The sequence below is a fragment of the Xyrauchen texanus genome, chromosome 28 (genome assembly GCF_025860055.1).
Source record: "Xyrauchen texanus isolate HMW12.3.18 chromosome 28, RBS_HiC_50CHRs, whole genome shotgun sequence".
Classification (NCBI taxonomy): domain Eukaryota; kingdom Metazoa; phylum Chordata; class Actinopteri; order Cypriniformes; family Catostomidae; genus Xyrauchen; species Xyrauchen texanus.
The window spans coordinates 27,515,310-27,531,021 of NC_068303.1; the positions used below are offsets into that span (position 1 = coordinate 27,515,310).

At 44.3% G+C, this 15,712-nt stretch overlaps 1 protein-coding gene across 3 annotated transcripts in view; it reads right to left on the reverse strand.

Moving 5' to 3' along the window:
* LOC127622113 (trafficking protein particle complex subunit 8-like) overlaps window positions 1-15,712 on the reverse strand; it is a 78,094-nt gene that overhangs the window by 27,270 nt on the left and 35,112 nt on the right. For all 3 annotated transcript variants that reach the window (XM_052096050.1, XM_052096049.1, XM_052096048.1), the window contains 6 exons: window positions 15,528-15,636; window positions 7,624-7,818; window positions 4,118-4,284; window positions 3,942-4,016; window positions 1,714-1,807; window positions 1,444-1,601 (listed from right to left, as the gene is read on the reverse strand). In XM_052096050.1, coding sequence (XP_051952010.1) covers window positions 1,444-1,601; window positions 1,714-1,807; window positions 3,942-4,016; window positions 4,118-4,284; window positions 7,624-7,818; window positions 15,528-15,636 — 798 coding nt within the window. The remainder of the gene's footprint in view (window positions 1-1,443; window positions 1,602-1,713; window positions 1,808-3,941; window positions 4,017-4,117; window positions 4,285-7,623; window positions 7,819-15,527; window positions 15,637-15,712) is intronic.

The window sequence follows — 15,712 nt, forward strand, 5'->3', positions numbered from 1 at the left end:
AAAGACTGCATTATTTTCAGCTCTCTTAGCTGCAAAGCAGAGAGGACTAAATGCTCTGTCGGTTCATCAATCTTCTATGTGTTTCACTTTGGGTTTTCAAGAGTGATCCTCAAGACAAACGCAACATCTGTGCCGAATTTGAGAGAGTCAGTGTTCAATGTTCAATCAATTGACTTTTCACATGCCACCTTTTTCCTCATTAGAGGAAGAAAGGCTTCATTGTTTGTCCTTGTGCATGCCTTGCGTGTGTACATGGACAGGACACAGGCACTGAGAACAATTAATCAGCTCTATTTATCTTGGGCTGACTCTTAAAAGGATAAACCTGTATCACGCCAGTGTTTTTACTTAATAGGTGGTGGAAGGTACTACATTAAGTTATAATAGTGATGGTCTGCAGCCTCCATAGGTCTTGAGAGCTCATTCTACTAAAGGCATGGCCAACACAAGGGTATTGTTTAAGGACATTGCAGCCCAGGACATTTGCTCTGCGTCAGGCTGGGCATAGTCTCACATGTTTGTGAAATGTTACACACTGGATGTAAACCAAATCTTCACTGGCCAACAAGGTCCTTAGCCTAAATAGGTCTGATAATGATGTACTGTATAAGCACAAACTTAGAGGCTTGATCAAGTTTAATAGATTTCATTCCATAACAATTACCTGGTGGTGATACAGTTTGAAGCTATTGTCATAATATAACCCTGAGCCAGCGGTCTGCTTTGGACAGCATATTTGAAATACGGTAGTTTTCCACATCCCATAGTGTGATACCAAATGGATGTTAAAAAGAGAATGTTAGGTTACGTATGTAACTCTGGTTCTTTGATAACAGGAGTGAGGTATCTCACCAAACTTTCCTCCTTGCAGAAGCATGGGGAAGATATATGCTAAGAAGGATGTAAAGGCAGGTGCCAGCAACTTGTATCAGGAAGACAGGGCTTTCAGGTCACTGGTGTGACTTGTCTGTCATTAGATAGACGTGGTGTTATTAATTACTTTTGATTATTTAATGGACATTACTAATTCACAAAGCATTTTGTCCATCTTGTTTACTTGAAAATCTTTCAGTGATTCAATGCTTTGCAATTTTTGCCAAACTCACCTCAAGTGTTAACTGCCTGGTATCTTATAAACACAACATTAAAGGTACTGTAAAGTGTCATTTCTGCGACACTAGCATTACCTAACAAAATTCCAAAAAATAATTAGGACTGTTTTCAAACAATTTCAACTGTTCAGACATAAAAAATAAAAAAAAAAATTAAAAAAAAAGGACTGATAAAACCTATGCTCGTTGAATTATCTAACTCTTGCCATTTGAGAGTAGAGTATGCATTAGATGGTTCATTAATGTTTTGTGGGTGGTCTGGCTTGCTGTCTGAGTTTATGTATAACCATTCTAAAACCTAAAATTCAAGGTTTGATTTGCACAAACACACCTCAAGTAAGGGCATAGGAGGTGTGACAATGGGGTCCAGGCGGTGATCTGGTCCATATCTGATGGAGGTCTTTTCTTCTTTGGTCATGTTGAGTCTGGGCCCCTGGATCTCCAGATTCTGTTGTCCATGCACACACATCAGATCACTCGCCAGTGAGCCTGCAGCACAGATTAAACACATGTATAACTAGTAATCACATTAATCCTATCACATGAACTGTTGGTTTAATTGTTTAAAGGTGTGACAGAGTAAAGTTTGTTTATGTCACACCTTCACTGTTGCCCACATCTCCAGTGCCCAGGTTGTACACTACACCAAGAACATGTAACTCTCCTGTCTTATGAGGAAGCAACTTCAAACGGGCCTGGGAAAGCGAAAGTAACAGACAAAGAGAAAACAAGACATAACAAGCAATCAAGTTACAGTATTTCTAGGCATGAACACAATAAAAGCAAGATAAAGAAACTGCAAAATAGAGAGAGTTTGGCTAGAAAGAGATAAACCAAAAATTTCCAAAATTCAATTGTAGGTGAGTTGACTGAATGACTAGTCATCTAATCTGTCTAAAGGAAACGCTAAATAATTAGAATGGTTCCGGATTCAGCTGACCCGGATCAGACGCGTTTCTTCGGTGGTGTTTACACAAGACACATTCTTGCATTCAAATACAGCTAGCTAAAAACAGTGCGACATAATGGAACAGAACACAGGGGTCTTGAGACACGTTTGTAAAGTTGGAAGTTTAACATGATATGCCACAATAAAAACCCAAAGATCATGGAGGGATGTTCAAAAAACAGTGCAAGATGTGCCCCATTCATCAAAGATATTTGTTTCAATGTGCATGGCTGTTGAGGTAGTGTGTAGAGCGTGCTGTTGTGTGCCTTTAAAGACACCATTTTTCTGTCAGCATACTAATGATCCCTATAATGCCGGACATTTGAATTGTCAGAAAATTATAATTCTATTTCTTTTTAAATGGAGCTGTTTTTTTTTTTTACCTGTATACAAAATACTAAAATATCATTGTGATAAAGTCTCTGACTTTGAGTTCTCTCTGGAGGAGGAAGCGGAAGCCGGGTGAACAACCCAACGCAAGTTTGATTTTTACACTTTTCAGCGTCAACTAAACAAACTGCTTTCAGCACAACATAAAATGAATGGCAGTCTGGACACCATTTTTATCCTCCTTCAGCTCTCACTGAAACACAGAACTGCTGTTAGCGATAACTTCCCACAGGTGTCAATCCTTACCGTTCCCCTCCTCCTGGCCTCACTCTCCACAGACGTCACTCTGCCCCGCCCACATCACCACAATCATATTTGATATATAACATAAGACTTTAAAGGAGATTACCCTCTTGAGAATAAGCAATTCATTTTTGTTTAGGACTTCTGTTTAAGTTTCTCTTAGCTCATACATAAAACATTAGTAATACTTGGGGTATCTTAAAAGGACTCCCTGGGCTTCCATGACAACTTCCTTACCTTCATCTATATAAATGTAAGACATTCCAATTCAGCTCATCAAATCAAATACAAATACACTAGATACACACCGATGAGCCAAAAAATTATGACCACTCACAGGTGAAGAGAATAAAATTAATCATCTTCTAACAAGGCCTCATGTCAAGTTCTGGGTAGATGGTAAGCCAACAATCAGTTCTCGTAGTCAACGTGTTGAATGCAGAAGAAATGGGCAGGAGTACCTGAGCGACTTTGACAAGGGCCAAATTGTTATGGCCAGATGACTGGGTCAGAGCCTTTCTGAAACCTGAAAGGCTTGTGGGGTGCCCCTGGTCAATAGTGGCAAGTACCTACCGACAGTGGTCCAAGGAGGGACAAACCACAAACCGGCGACAGGGTGTTGGGTGCCCAAGGCTCATTGATATGTGATGGCAACAAAGAAAATCCTGTCTGGTCCAAACTGACAGAAGGTCTACTATGGCACAAGTCACAGAAAATTGTAACTATGGTTATGGGAGGAATGAGTCACAACACACACTGCATCACACCCTTTTGCATATGACGCTGCGTAGCCGCAGACCACTCAGAGTGCCCATGATGGCCCCTGTCCACTGTCAAAAGCACCTACAATGGGCAAAAGAGCATCGGAACTGGACCTTGGAGCAGTAAAGGAACACCAGCGCCAGCGGTTAAGGCTCTGGGTTATTGACCAAAAGGTCGGGGGTTCAAGCCCCAGCACCATCAAGATACCACTGTTGGGCCCTTGAGCAAGGCCCTTGACCCTATCTGCTCCAGGGGGCACTGTTTCATGGCTGACTCAAGATATGTGAAAACAACTGCATTTAATTGGCTCTGTACCTGTACTCTGCACAATGACAATAAAGTTTAATCTTAAAAGCAGGTAGAGAGAGAGAGAGAGAGAGAGAGGTCAGCTGTTATACAACCCATCCCTAGACTTGAAAGGGAGAAAGAATACATTTTTGTAAGACAAAACAAGAGGAGAAAAATAAAGTGAGAGAAGCTCTTACTACTTTGGTCTCCTCTGGACTCATGTTGAACTCTGGAATGACTTGCGTATCAATGATGTCATTAGGGGCTGTGGTCTGAAACATATTCAAAAGGCAGAGAAGTCAATCAAAACAGATGAATAACTAAAACAAAGACACACCAGGCATCATGAACAGGAGACGGTTGGGGGTCTTACTTCTTTCGATGATGCAGCCTCTTTCTCATTGGTGATGGTTTCTAGGATTGTACCACCATGAGGGCCTGAAAAGTCTTTGAGAGTAAACTTCCACAGCAGAGACAGAGCCGACAGTGCCAAAGGAACTTTCAAAGGGTTACGGAACACCACCTCCACGATGATGGGTTCTGTGATGTCAATTAATAAAGACAAAGGGGAGCACATTTTCAATGACACAGGATTCAAACCCACATAAGCACCATAGCTTAATTTGTCTGGAGTTCAATTGTGAACTCCTCAACATGAGACAAGGGCCACTTTTATGGAACAACAAAATTATTATTTGAACTTACGCATAGTTGAGAGCAGAGGTTGCGCAAAAAAATAAAAACATTTATCCCTCACTCTGACAGACTAAGATGTACACTTTCACCCATGGTATTTTTTATTCTTGTTTTAATACTAGGGCTACATTCAGACGCTTAGTTAATCTCATCAATTAAATCACTATTGATCAACCAATAAAGGTTTTTTGTTTTTTTTAATGACTGATGCCGATATCCAGAAAGCAGGGTGGCCAATAGGCTGATATAATGAAGATATATTACACGATTTAATAAAGTAAATAACATAAACTTGCTAAAAATTAATAAACACTTATTTTGTTTTGAAGTCAGAAGTTTACATACAACTTAGCCAAATACATTAAAACTCTTATTTTTCACAATTCCTGATATTGAAGCATAGAACACATTCTCCCCATATTAGGTCAGTTGGGCTGACTGATTTATTTTACAATTGTGAAATGTCAGAATAATAGTAGAGGGAATGATTTATTTCAGCTTATTATTATATGCACTTTCATCACATTCTCAGTGGGTCAGAAGTTCACATACACTTTGTTAGTATTTGGTAGCATTGACTTTAAATTGTTTAACTTGGGTCAAACGTTTTGGGTAGACTTCCACAAGCTTCTCACAATAAGTTTCTGGAATTTTGTCCCATTCCTCCAGACAGAACTGGTGTAACCATGTCAGGTTTGTAGGCCTCCTTGCTGGCACAGTTCTGTTTCAGTTCTGCCCACAAATTTTCTATCGTATTGAGGTCAGGGCTTTGTGATGGCCTCTCCAATCCCATGACTTTGTTTTCCTAAAGCCATTTTGCCACAAATTTGGAGGTATGCTTGAGGTCATTGTCCATTTGGAAGACCCATTTGTGACCAAGCTTTAATTTCTTGGCTGATCTCTTGAGATTTTGCTTTAATATATCCACATACATTTCCTTCCTCATGATGCCATCTATTTTGTGAAGTGCACCAGTCCCTCCTACAGCAAAGCACCCCCACAACATGATGCTGCTACCCCCATGCTTCACGGTTGGGATGGTGTTTTTCGGCTTGCAAGCCTCACCCTTTTACCATAAAAATTGTAATTATGGCAAAACAGTAAAATTTTTCAAAAGATCAGAGGACATTTCTCCAAAAAGCCTTTCAGGTTATGTTGATATAGGATTCGTTATACTGTGGATATAGATACTTGTCTACCAGTTTCCTCCATCTTTCCACAAGGTCTTTTGCTGTTGTTTTGGGATTGTTTTGCACTTTTTGCACCAAACGATGTTCTAGGAGACAGAATATATCTCCTTCCTGAGCAGTATGATGGCTATGTGGTCCCATGGTATTTATACTTGAGAACTATTGTTTGTACAGCTGAATTTGGTACCTACAGGCATTTGGAAATAGCACCCAATAATGAACCAGACACAATATCTTGGATGATTTCTTTTGATCTGATTTCTCACATTGTCCCACATCTGCCAAACATGTTGAGTGGTCCAAACATCATCTGCAACCTGAAACTGAACTTTTGGTCAGATTTTAGGAGTGAATGCACTGCTGCATAGAAAATAAAAGATGCTCCCTTGCTCACTATTTAGTGAATGACGTAAACTCCAGTATGCTGTCTGTCTGCACTGGTCTAAGAACAGTTCAAAATGCACCTGCTTTTCATCTTAACTGCATAAAGCCATTGACAGCAATATTTATCAGCTTCTGGATGAACCCATTGATTCTCAATGTGAAAATGCACAGTAAATGTATAGTAATGCATTCACTTCTGTTAATGAATAGAACCAAACAAAGCAAAATGACCCACTGATTTAAATGTTGATTATTTTCTTTTTTAAAATAAAATAAACTTTTGATGGAATAATGACCTAAATTCCACATATGTGGACATCATGTTTATCAGCACACTGACACACAAAAATGTATAAATTTTTTAAAGCAGCATATGAAACTAAACTAGACAACGTCCACGCATGTGGACATGGGGCTATTGTTTCAGGAGCTCAGGTTTTCACAACAAGGACAGTTGTACAATATTTTGTATGTAGCCTTTTATATATTTTCTACATCTTTAAATTAAGAAAATGTTAATTTTTCTTTTTTCTAAATGTTTGTATATTTAATTAAAGTTTGGTCTGCTACATTTTGACAAGTTTTTGTAATTTTGCACATTATTATAAACTAAAAGATATTATTTTTGTTGACTAAAATTATATGCCATTTTAGTCAGAGTAAAACTGATTAAAATGACATGCTGAAATATTTACTAATTTTTAAGGACATTTTCATCAAAAACTAAAACTATGACTAAATTAACACTGCATCCTGAACAATGAACGTCTTTTTTTTTTTACTTCAAGCACAAGTGTAACCAAGGAGTAAGGAATAACATAAGGGTGAGTTAAGGGTGACAGAATTTAAATATTTGGGTGAGCTATCCCTTTAATGTCCAAACAAGTTTATCATGGGGCTTTTTAAAAATTACTTTCTACAATGAATGAGACTCCGATATCCTATTTGGTGGACCAGAACTGTTTAGAAATAAAGCATTTGCATTATGTGATGTGTACTGCTGCTAAATTATTTACAGAGGGAATAAATAAATAAGGACAAACATGGTAACATAGCCAAAGGGCGTTTGCAGGTTCTTCCTGTTTTTCCTTCTTTCTCTTCCATTCTCGCCACAGGGTGAATGTTCAGCCATTATAAAAACATCAATTTCGACAATCAATATAGTCTCGCTTGCACCACTTAATAAGCGAGCAGCCAATGAGACAAATCAACCACACATGCGGACATACACAGGGTCAAAGCCAGGTAAGGACTGCTCTACCTAATTGGTTATTTCTTTGGAACAGACCGTTTTTACAGATTTCACAAATAAAGAGGAAAGCAAATGGTGAATAATTCAGTTTGGTCCAATTAAAAAAATACACTAATAACCCAAAAACATTGCCTTGCAAGACATCAAACGCAATGATGAAGCCTCTTTAATACCCCAAAACCTGAACAGAAAACAAGAGTCTATGTTAACATAATAGTCGATGGGAAAGAGATGAGATGTCTTCCAAAATTTGATTTGGAAGACAGGAAGGTGGAGATATAGAACAAATAAAAAGGTTGAAATAGAAGGTGTATTCAGGATGGACAATGAAAGAAAAAGAGAAATCAGAAAGCTTACCCTCCATGACAGCAAGGGGGTTTCTGAGGTTGTCCGTCTGGCTGTTCAGGCAGCACTGGGAAGGCTGGAAGGTTATAGGTACTGCCCCTCTGTTCGCCAGAGCAACCAACCGCTCTTCCAACTCCCTCCATAGATGGGAAAGGTCACGGTCAAACTCTTGGTCCAGAGAGACATGAGTGGCCGCTTGCTTCTCGCCTAGAATCCATAAGAGACGATAATCACGTCAGTCATTACAAATTATGCAACCGACACATGGCAGTCAGCCCAACCACTTACGAATGGGTATTTGATAAATAAAATGGGCATGAAAATCAAGAACTTATATTTTATATGAATATAGTGTACAAATTAAAGTTTATATTTTAAGGGCCCTCAATAGCCACCATTTCTTTTAAGTTATTCACTGTTTTGAATCACCGCTAGCCTTCACTAATTCATTTAAATCGTCTGGAGGAGTGACAAATACATTTTTTAACAAGTATTCCAAGTAGCCTCTCAATCAAAATGAGGTCATAAAAGCTGCATTCATAATAATTATAGAAGAAACTGAACCCTCCGGTGTTTAAAGATGCAACTGATTTAAAGATTCCAATGTAAAGTAAAAATTTGAACTCCTTAAGAAATGAAAAATACTTTAAAAACAAACAAAAGAGGTTGCAGGATGAGGAGATGAGCTGGACTCTTAGTATGTGCACCAACTGAGACGATACGGCTCCGACTTTATTTTCTGACTTTTTTCCCCCAATTTGGAATGGCCAATTCCCAATACGCTCATCCTCGTACTCATGGTGGCGTAGCTACTTGCCTCAATCCAGGTGGCGGAGGACGAATCTCAGTTGCCTCTGCATCTGAGACAGTCAATCTGCGCATTTTATTACGTGGCTTGTTGAGCGTGTTACCGTGGAGATATAGCGCGTGTGGAGGATCAAGCTATTCTCCGCAGCATACACGCTTAACTCACCACGTGCTCCGGCGAGAGTGAGAACCACATTATAGCGACCACGAGGAGGTTAACCCAACGTGACTCTACCCTCCCTATCAACTGGGCCAATTGGAAGCCTGGCTAGAGTCACTCAACACACCCTGGATTTGAACTTGCGACTCCAGGTGTGGTAGTCAGCGCCTTTACTTGCTGAGCTACCCAGGCCCCCTATTTGATTACTTTTGATCACTTTGAGGTAATTTTGATTTGAGGTATGATTAGAACATACCGCTCTTTCAAGCCGCATTGAATCAATTTTTCTCTAGGAGAACTGCTATGAAAATGTATAAACCCTTCCACTCTCCTTGGAAGAATCTCCAAGATAACTTCCCTCAGGGATACATGCACTCCTTCTCTCATCACAAAAAAAAGAAACATTACAGAAAAAGCTTGATAAATCAAAGGAATGGAAATATTCAGGAAGTCGGAAACAAATGTTTATATGCTCATTACAACTCAAACAAAAGGTGCCTTGCATCTAATCTCAAAGGACATTTGGGATTCAGACTCTAAGGCAAGAGGAGTATTGAAATGGACAACAGGTTTGGTTACAATTCAACACATGACGCTGTCACATTCTGGTTTCCGTGTGAGATCAAGGCGAATGCTTGAATTAAAACGTTTTTTCACAGCTCCTAGGGCCTGTTCTCTTCAATCCATCATTTACTGGCATTTTTAAAACACATCTGAGATCCTTGATATTCCTGAACTTGGCTCCTATTTTTTGCGTCTCTTTAACCGATGCAGTGCTTTTTTCAGATATCAAAACGTGGAGTTCCATTTCCTTTTGCTTATATTAAATGTCATTGTAACAAGTTTCCAGTGAGGAAGGGACGGAAACAGCAACAGGGTTCAGGTAAGGTTGTTTTTAATTCTCACACACTAATTCACACACTAATATAACACAATAGCTTCTTGGCCTTCGTGTCGGGCTCTCCCCTGGGCTCTGTTGCTGCTGCTTTTTATGCCGCTCTCCTCAAGCTACTGCAATTAGAGACAGGTGTTAGACATAATTTAGCTCAGGTGTGAGCAACCTTACCGCTTTTCTCTCCCGGACGGGCGCTTGACCACGCCCCCGCTGCCACATACCCCCACCGCCCGACTCAGGCCAGGGCGTCATCCGGCCTGCCTAACACTCCCCCCCCATTTCTGGAGAGGAAGTCAGCGGCAGCCATCTGCACCCCCAGTCTGTGGACCACCTTGAACTTAAAAGGCTGGAGGGCCAGATACCAACGGGTGATCCGGGCGTTAGTATCTTTCATGCGGTGGAGCCACTGCAGTGGGGCGTGATCCGAGCAGAGGGTGAAGGCCCGCCCCAGCAGGTAGTATCGGAGGGTGAGGACCGCCCACTTGATGGCCAGACACTCCTTCTCTACGGTGCTGTACTTAGTCTCCCTCAAGGAGAGCTTCCGGCTAATGTACAGCACCGGGCTCCTCTCCCTCCACCACCTGCAGAGTACGCCCCCAGCCCTCTGTCTGAAGCGTCCGCCTGCAAAACAAAAGGGAGAGAGAAGTCAGGTGCATGCAAAAGCTGCCCCCACAAAGTGCAGCTTTAATCTGTGTAAACGCCTGTTGGCACTGCTCCGACCATTGGACCGGATCTGGAGTCCCCTTTTAGTGAGGTCAGTCAGCGGGCTGGTGACATCCGAATAATTAGGCACAAATCTTCTGTAATAGCCAGCCAGCCCCAGGAACTGCCTCACCCCCTTTTTGGTCTTGGGTCTAGGGCAAGTCGCAATCGCCGCTGTCTTGTCAATTTGGGGACGCACCTGGCCATGACCCAAGTGGAACCCCAGATACCGCATCTCCACACGCTCAACCGCAAGACTTTTTCGGGTTTGCCGTGAGCTCCGCCTGCCGCAGCGATCTCAGGACGGCCCTCAGATGTTGCATGTGCCGCTGCCAATCATTACTATAAATGATGATATCGCCTAGATAGGCAGCGGCGTAAGCAGTGTGCGGTCTGAGGATCCTATCCATGAGGCGCTGAAACGTGGCTGGTGCCCTGAACAAACCGAAAGGAAGCATCACGAATTGGTGTAATCCGAACGGCGTGGTGAAGGCCGCTTTTCACGGGAAATTGGTGTCAAGGGATCTGCCAATAACCCTTCGTTAGATCCAAGGTCGAATAAAATCGAGCCGCACCTAACCGATCGAAAGCAGTTCATCAACACGGGACATTGGGTACGCCACAAATTTAGACAACCGCGTTGACTTTCCTATAATCCACACAGAAACATACAGACCCATCGCTCTTGGGAACAAGGACGACCGGCTGGACCAATCACTGTGGGATTCTTCTATTACTCCCATCTCAAGCATCGGCCCAATTCTTCTCGAACTACTTTCTTTTTATGTTCGGGCAAGCTGATAGGGCGGCAACGTACCACCACGCCCGCTCGGTCTCGATATGGTGATGTATGATGTTTGTGCGGCCCGGTAGAGGAGAAAACACGCCTGCAAACTCCTTTTGTAATTCGAAACCTCTGCGAAGTTGGCACGGTGAGAGGTGGTCTCCACAAGGAACCGGGTGTTGAGATTGCGGCCTTTGTTTACCTCCGTCCGAGCTCCGCCCTCTCCGAACTACCGCTGCCAACATCACAGAGGCCGCTTCTCTCCACAATTTCAGGAGGTTGAGGTGATATATTTGACGCCGCCTCTATCGGCACGCTTAACCTCATAATCGAGATCCCCTACTCGTCGTGGTGACCTCAAAGGGTCCTTGCCACTTGGCGCAGTAATTTCGAGCTCGATGTTGGGAGTAATACAAGCACTTTATCTCCCGTGTGAATTCTCAGTAGCTGAGCACCCCTGTCATACAGCCGGCGCTATGTTCTTGAGCCTGGAGCAAATTCTCCTGTGTTAATTTCCCCAGTGTGTGGAGTTTTGCTCTAAGATCAAGAACGTATTGAATTTCATTTTTACTATTAGAAGGTCCCTCCTCCCAAGCTTCATGGATGACGCCGAGGACCTCAGCGTGGCGTCGCCTGCACAGCAGCTCGAACGGTGAGAACCCCGTGGAGGCTTGTGGGACCTCCCGTACTGCGAATAACAGGGGTCGAGCCACCTATCCCAATTCCTAGCGCCTTCGTGTACCTAACTTACGAATCATATTTTTTAGTGTTTTATTAAATCGCTCCACTAGGCCATCAGTCTGCGGATGGTAAATGCTAGTGCGAATCGACTTAATGCCCAATAGTTCGTAAAGCTCGCGAGTGTACGTGACATAAACGCTAGTGCCCTGATCGGTGAGGATTTCTTTCGAATCCCCACCGGAGATTATTTTGAAGAGTGCCCCTGCAACACTACGCGCGGAGATGTTGCTCAGGGGCACTGCTTCCGGATATCGCGTTGCGTAATCCACTAGGACTAACACAAAGCTGATGTCCGCGTGCTGTCCGCTCTAATGGCCCGACGAGGTCCATTCCAATTCTTTCAAGGGGACCTCGATCAATGGAAGGGGCGCAAAGGTGCCTTTTGGGGTGGCCGGTGGGTTTACCAACTGACATTCACGGCACGCCGCGACACCACCTGCGGACGCCACCGCCAATGCCCGCCAATAGAAACGGGCTATTAGACAGAGAAGTGTCTTTCTTTCCCGAGGTGACCGCCATAGGATTATAGTGAGCCGCCTGGAAAACCATTTCCGGCAGCTCCGCGGAATCAATAATTGTGTCACTTCCTCCTTTGTTTGAGCCGCCCCGCGCCACTCTGTACAACCGATCTTTAATAAGCTGAAAAATATGGGTATGCAATGGCGACGCCCGGCCGGAGCTGTTGACCATCAATTACTCTCACTTGGCCAAGAGCATGTTTAAGGGTTTCAGTCCCGCGACTGCTCTAGAGGGAAGTCCCCTCAGGGAATTCCCTGAGAGGAGGGGCGGCCACCTCGCCCTTCCCTCGTCATTCCGAGCAGCCGAGGATCGGCCCCGCTCCGCCTCCCTGCCAAAGCATCGCGACACCGCACACCTCTTTATGCAGGACCCATCCGCACAAATACCCTCTAAAATATCTTTGAAATTCGCCAATCAGTACCCAAGATTAGCGGATGGGTGAGGCGGAACTAACCGCTGCCTCCACACTATGGTTTTTTCCCTGAATTTAATCGCCAAAGTCACCATGGGATACTTGTGAACATCCCCATGCACACACCTCACCCTCACCAGTTTAGCTAATCCCAAAGCCTCGGGTTGAACCAAGCGCTGGTGGATGGTGGTCTGGTTACAGCCGGTATCCAACAATGCTTGGTATGTACCCCTGATCCTTACCGAATACGGTACGCTCCAGCCCGATCGGGACAGCCTGCGGGAAGTCGGAGACCCGCACCACCGCCCCTATTTCCATCAGCGGACACTGATCCCAGAAGTGGTCCGGGTCTCCGCACCTCCAGCAGACCGCCCAGGCGCCACGGCCGCACCCGTAGCTGGCGGGCTCCCCACCTGAGGAGGAGAGCGGCTGAAGGACGGGAAGGGGTAGGCGGGTTCTCCCACGGCCGGGAAGTTGGTCTCGTGAATCCTCCGAGCCTCGCGGGGGCAGGAACGGACCCTGGGGAGAGAGCAGAGCGAGAGGGCAGAGGGGAGGGGAGAAAAACAGGGAAGACACAGGGGAAGGGAGAGAGAGAGAGAGGGCTCATCCGCCCTTGGAATCGCCGCCATGTGGTCCTCCGCGAAGTCGTAAGGCTTCCTCCAGCGACGCCGGCGGTGGCACTGGACCCACTCGCCATTTTCCGGGCAAGCGCTGGACAAACTGCTCCAGTACCACTTGATCGACGAGCTCCTCGACGTTGCGGTCCCCAGCAAGCAGCCACCTCCGACAGGCATCACGGAGCCGCTGGGCAAACGCAAACGGGCAGTCGGATTTATCCAGTTTCATGGCCCGGAAGAGCTGGCGACTTTCTTCCGGGGTCCGACCAACCCGTTGCAGGATGGCTCTCCTCAGGTCGGTATAAGCCAGGAGGCTTGTTGCCGGAAGTTGTTGTGCCGCGAGTTGTGCTTCCCCGGACAAGAGAGGGACGAGGCGGGCTGCCCACTGGTCACGTGGCCAACCCCAAATTTCCGCCGTGCGCTCAAAGAGGTCCAGGAACGCCTCTGGATCATCTGCCGGCCCCATCTTCTGTAGCGTGGTGGGGGCAGTGTGGCGCTGGTGTCCGTGGTCGCGGCTGCGTCTGGAGCAGCCTCCTGGCTGAGGAGGCTCCGGATGGCAAGCCGGTCCTCTGCTTGAGCCCGCGATGATCTCAAAGAACCGACGATCCTGGTCCTGTCGGAGCTCAAGCAGAGACTGTTGGTGGCCCTGATGGAGCCGTGAGCGAGGACTGGATGACTTCCGCCAGCTGGGAGGACTCTATGGGGCTGACTCTGTTCCATAGCTTTGGACCACTGTTCCTGCAAATTCCCGGGTTTCGGCACCAGTGTAACAAGTTTCCAGTGAGGAAGGGACGGAAACAACAACAGGGTTCAGGTAGGGTTGTTTTTAATTATCACACACTAATTCACACACTAATATAACACAATAGCTTCTTGGCCTTCGTGTCGGGCTCTCCCCTGGGCTCTGTTGCTGCTGCTTTTTATGCTGCTCTCCTCAAGCTACTGCAATTAGAGACAGGTGTTAGACACAATTTAGCTCAGGTGTGAGCGCCCTTACCGCTTTTCTCTCCCGGACGGGCGCTTGACCACGCCCCCACTGCCACAGTCATTTATTCATTTAAAGAGCAGCCCATCAGCACTGCTCATCTCTTTTGAGTCTCATCTGACGTTTTTGCTGGAAATTACTTTTTTCTCCAAGTACATAAAAGGTGCTGTGCTCATCTTCATTTCAGTGTGGACATGATGGATGAAAGGTCATATCATTTGGCCTGAAAATGCCTTTAAGCAGACTGTGGATGGGCCTCAGCATGGGAGCAGAATTGTGTGTGCTATAATCAAAGTCTTCTATTGCCATACAATGTGTAAATAATGATTTTTTTTTTTGTGTGTTTTTTTATGGCTTTAGAAGACTTGGAATATAGCGCATGAGTCGTATGTACTAAATAGGAGCTTGACAATTACAGCCCCCTATTCACTTAAACAGACAGTGCACTAGATCGGTGGTTCTCGGTTGGTTTTTCTTCAGGACATACATTTTAAATTGGATTTATTTGCATTTATATCGCTTTCAAAGTCATGCATTAAAACACTGGAGGTGTATGGTTTACTTTTATGCTGCCTTTGTGTCCTTTTTGGAGCACGAAAGTTATAGACCTGATTGCCTTACATTGAATGGACAAAAACACCAAAATGTTCTTATTCCGCAGAAAAGAGAAAGTTATCAAGTCTATGGTGCCATAACTTGGGTGAGTAAATGATGTGTGAATTATAATTTTTGGGTGAACTATCCCTTTAAATGTAGCCAGAGTCATATTTTCTATAACCATTGTTAGTTTTGCTCATGGATTTCAAGGAATGTTGGCATTTACCTAAATTTGCTAGCTGGGTTAAGATGACAGATGAATTGCACCAAATACCACTGAGTTTGATGAGACGTACAGCCTTCAAGAATAACAACAAAGTGGAAAGCGCTTTCTCCACTTTTTTTTTTAAAATGTTGATTAGCCTGTTTATTTTGCTATCTATAGTTAGTTGAATTCTATTATTTGGATTTAGCATAGTTATTTCCCCTACAGTCTGTGACTATCAGAACACACCTGCTACTCAATTGTGGGTCACAACCCACCAGAAACTCTACACTAGATAACTCCTTTGGGGAAACAAATCTTAATGTTAATGAATACACAAAGCTGAGTAAAAGTGAAAGACAATTCAGATTTTTGGGAGAACTATCCATTTAATACCAGTGTGTGTGTGTGTGTGTGTGTGTGTGTGTGTGAGAGAGAGAGAGAGAGAGACAGACAGATAGACAGAGGGAGAAAGATAATGTGTGATCTTACCCTCTGCGAGTCTGCGTTCATGGCCGAAGAACACGCGTGTCTGTGAGCTGTGCAGGCATGGCAGAGGCAGCTGAGGGAGGGGACTCTCGCCAGACAACTGGGTCATGCTCTGGAGGACAAAAGGTAAAATATTACTTGACCATCTCCATACCGATCGATCGATCGATCGATAGATATAACGTCTT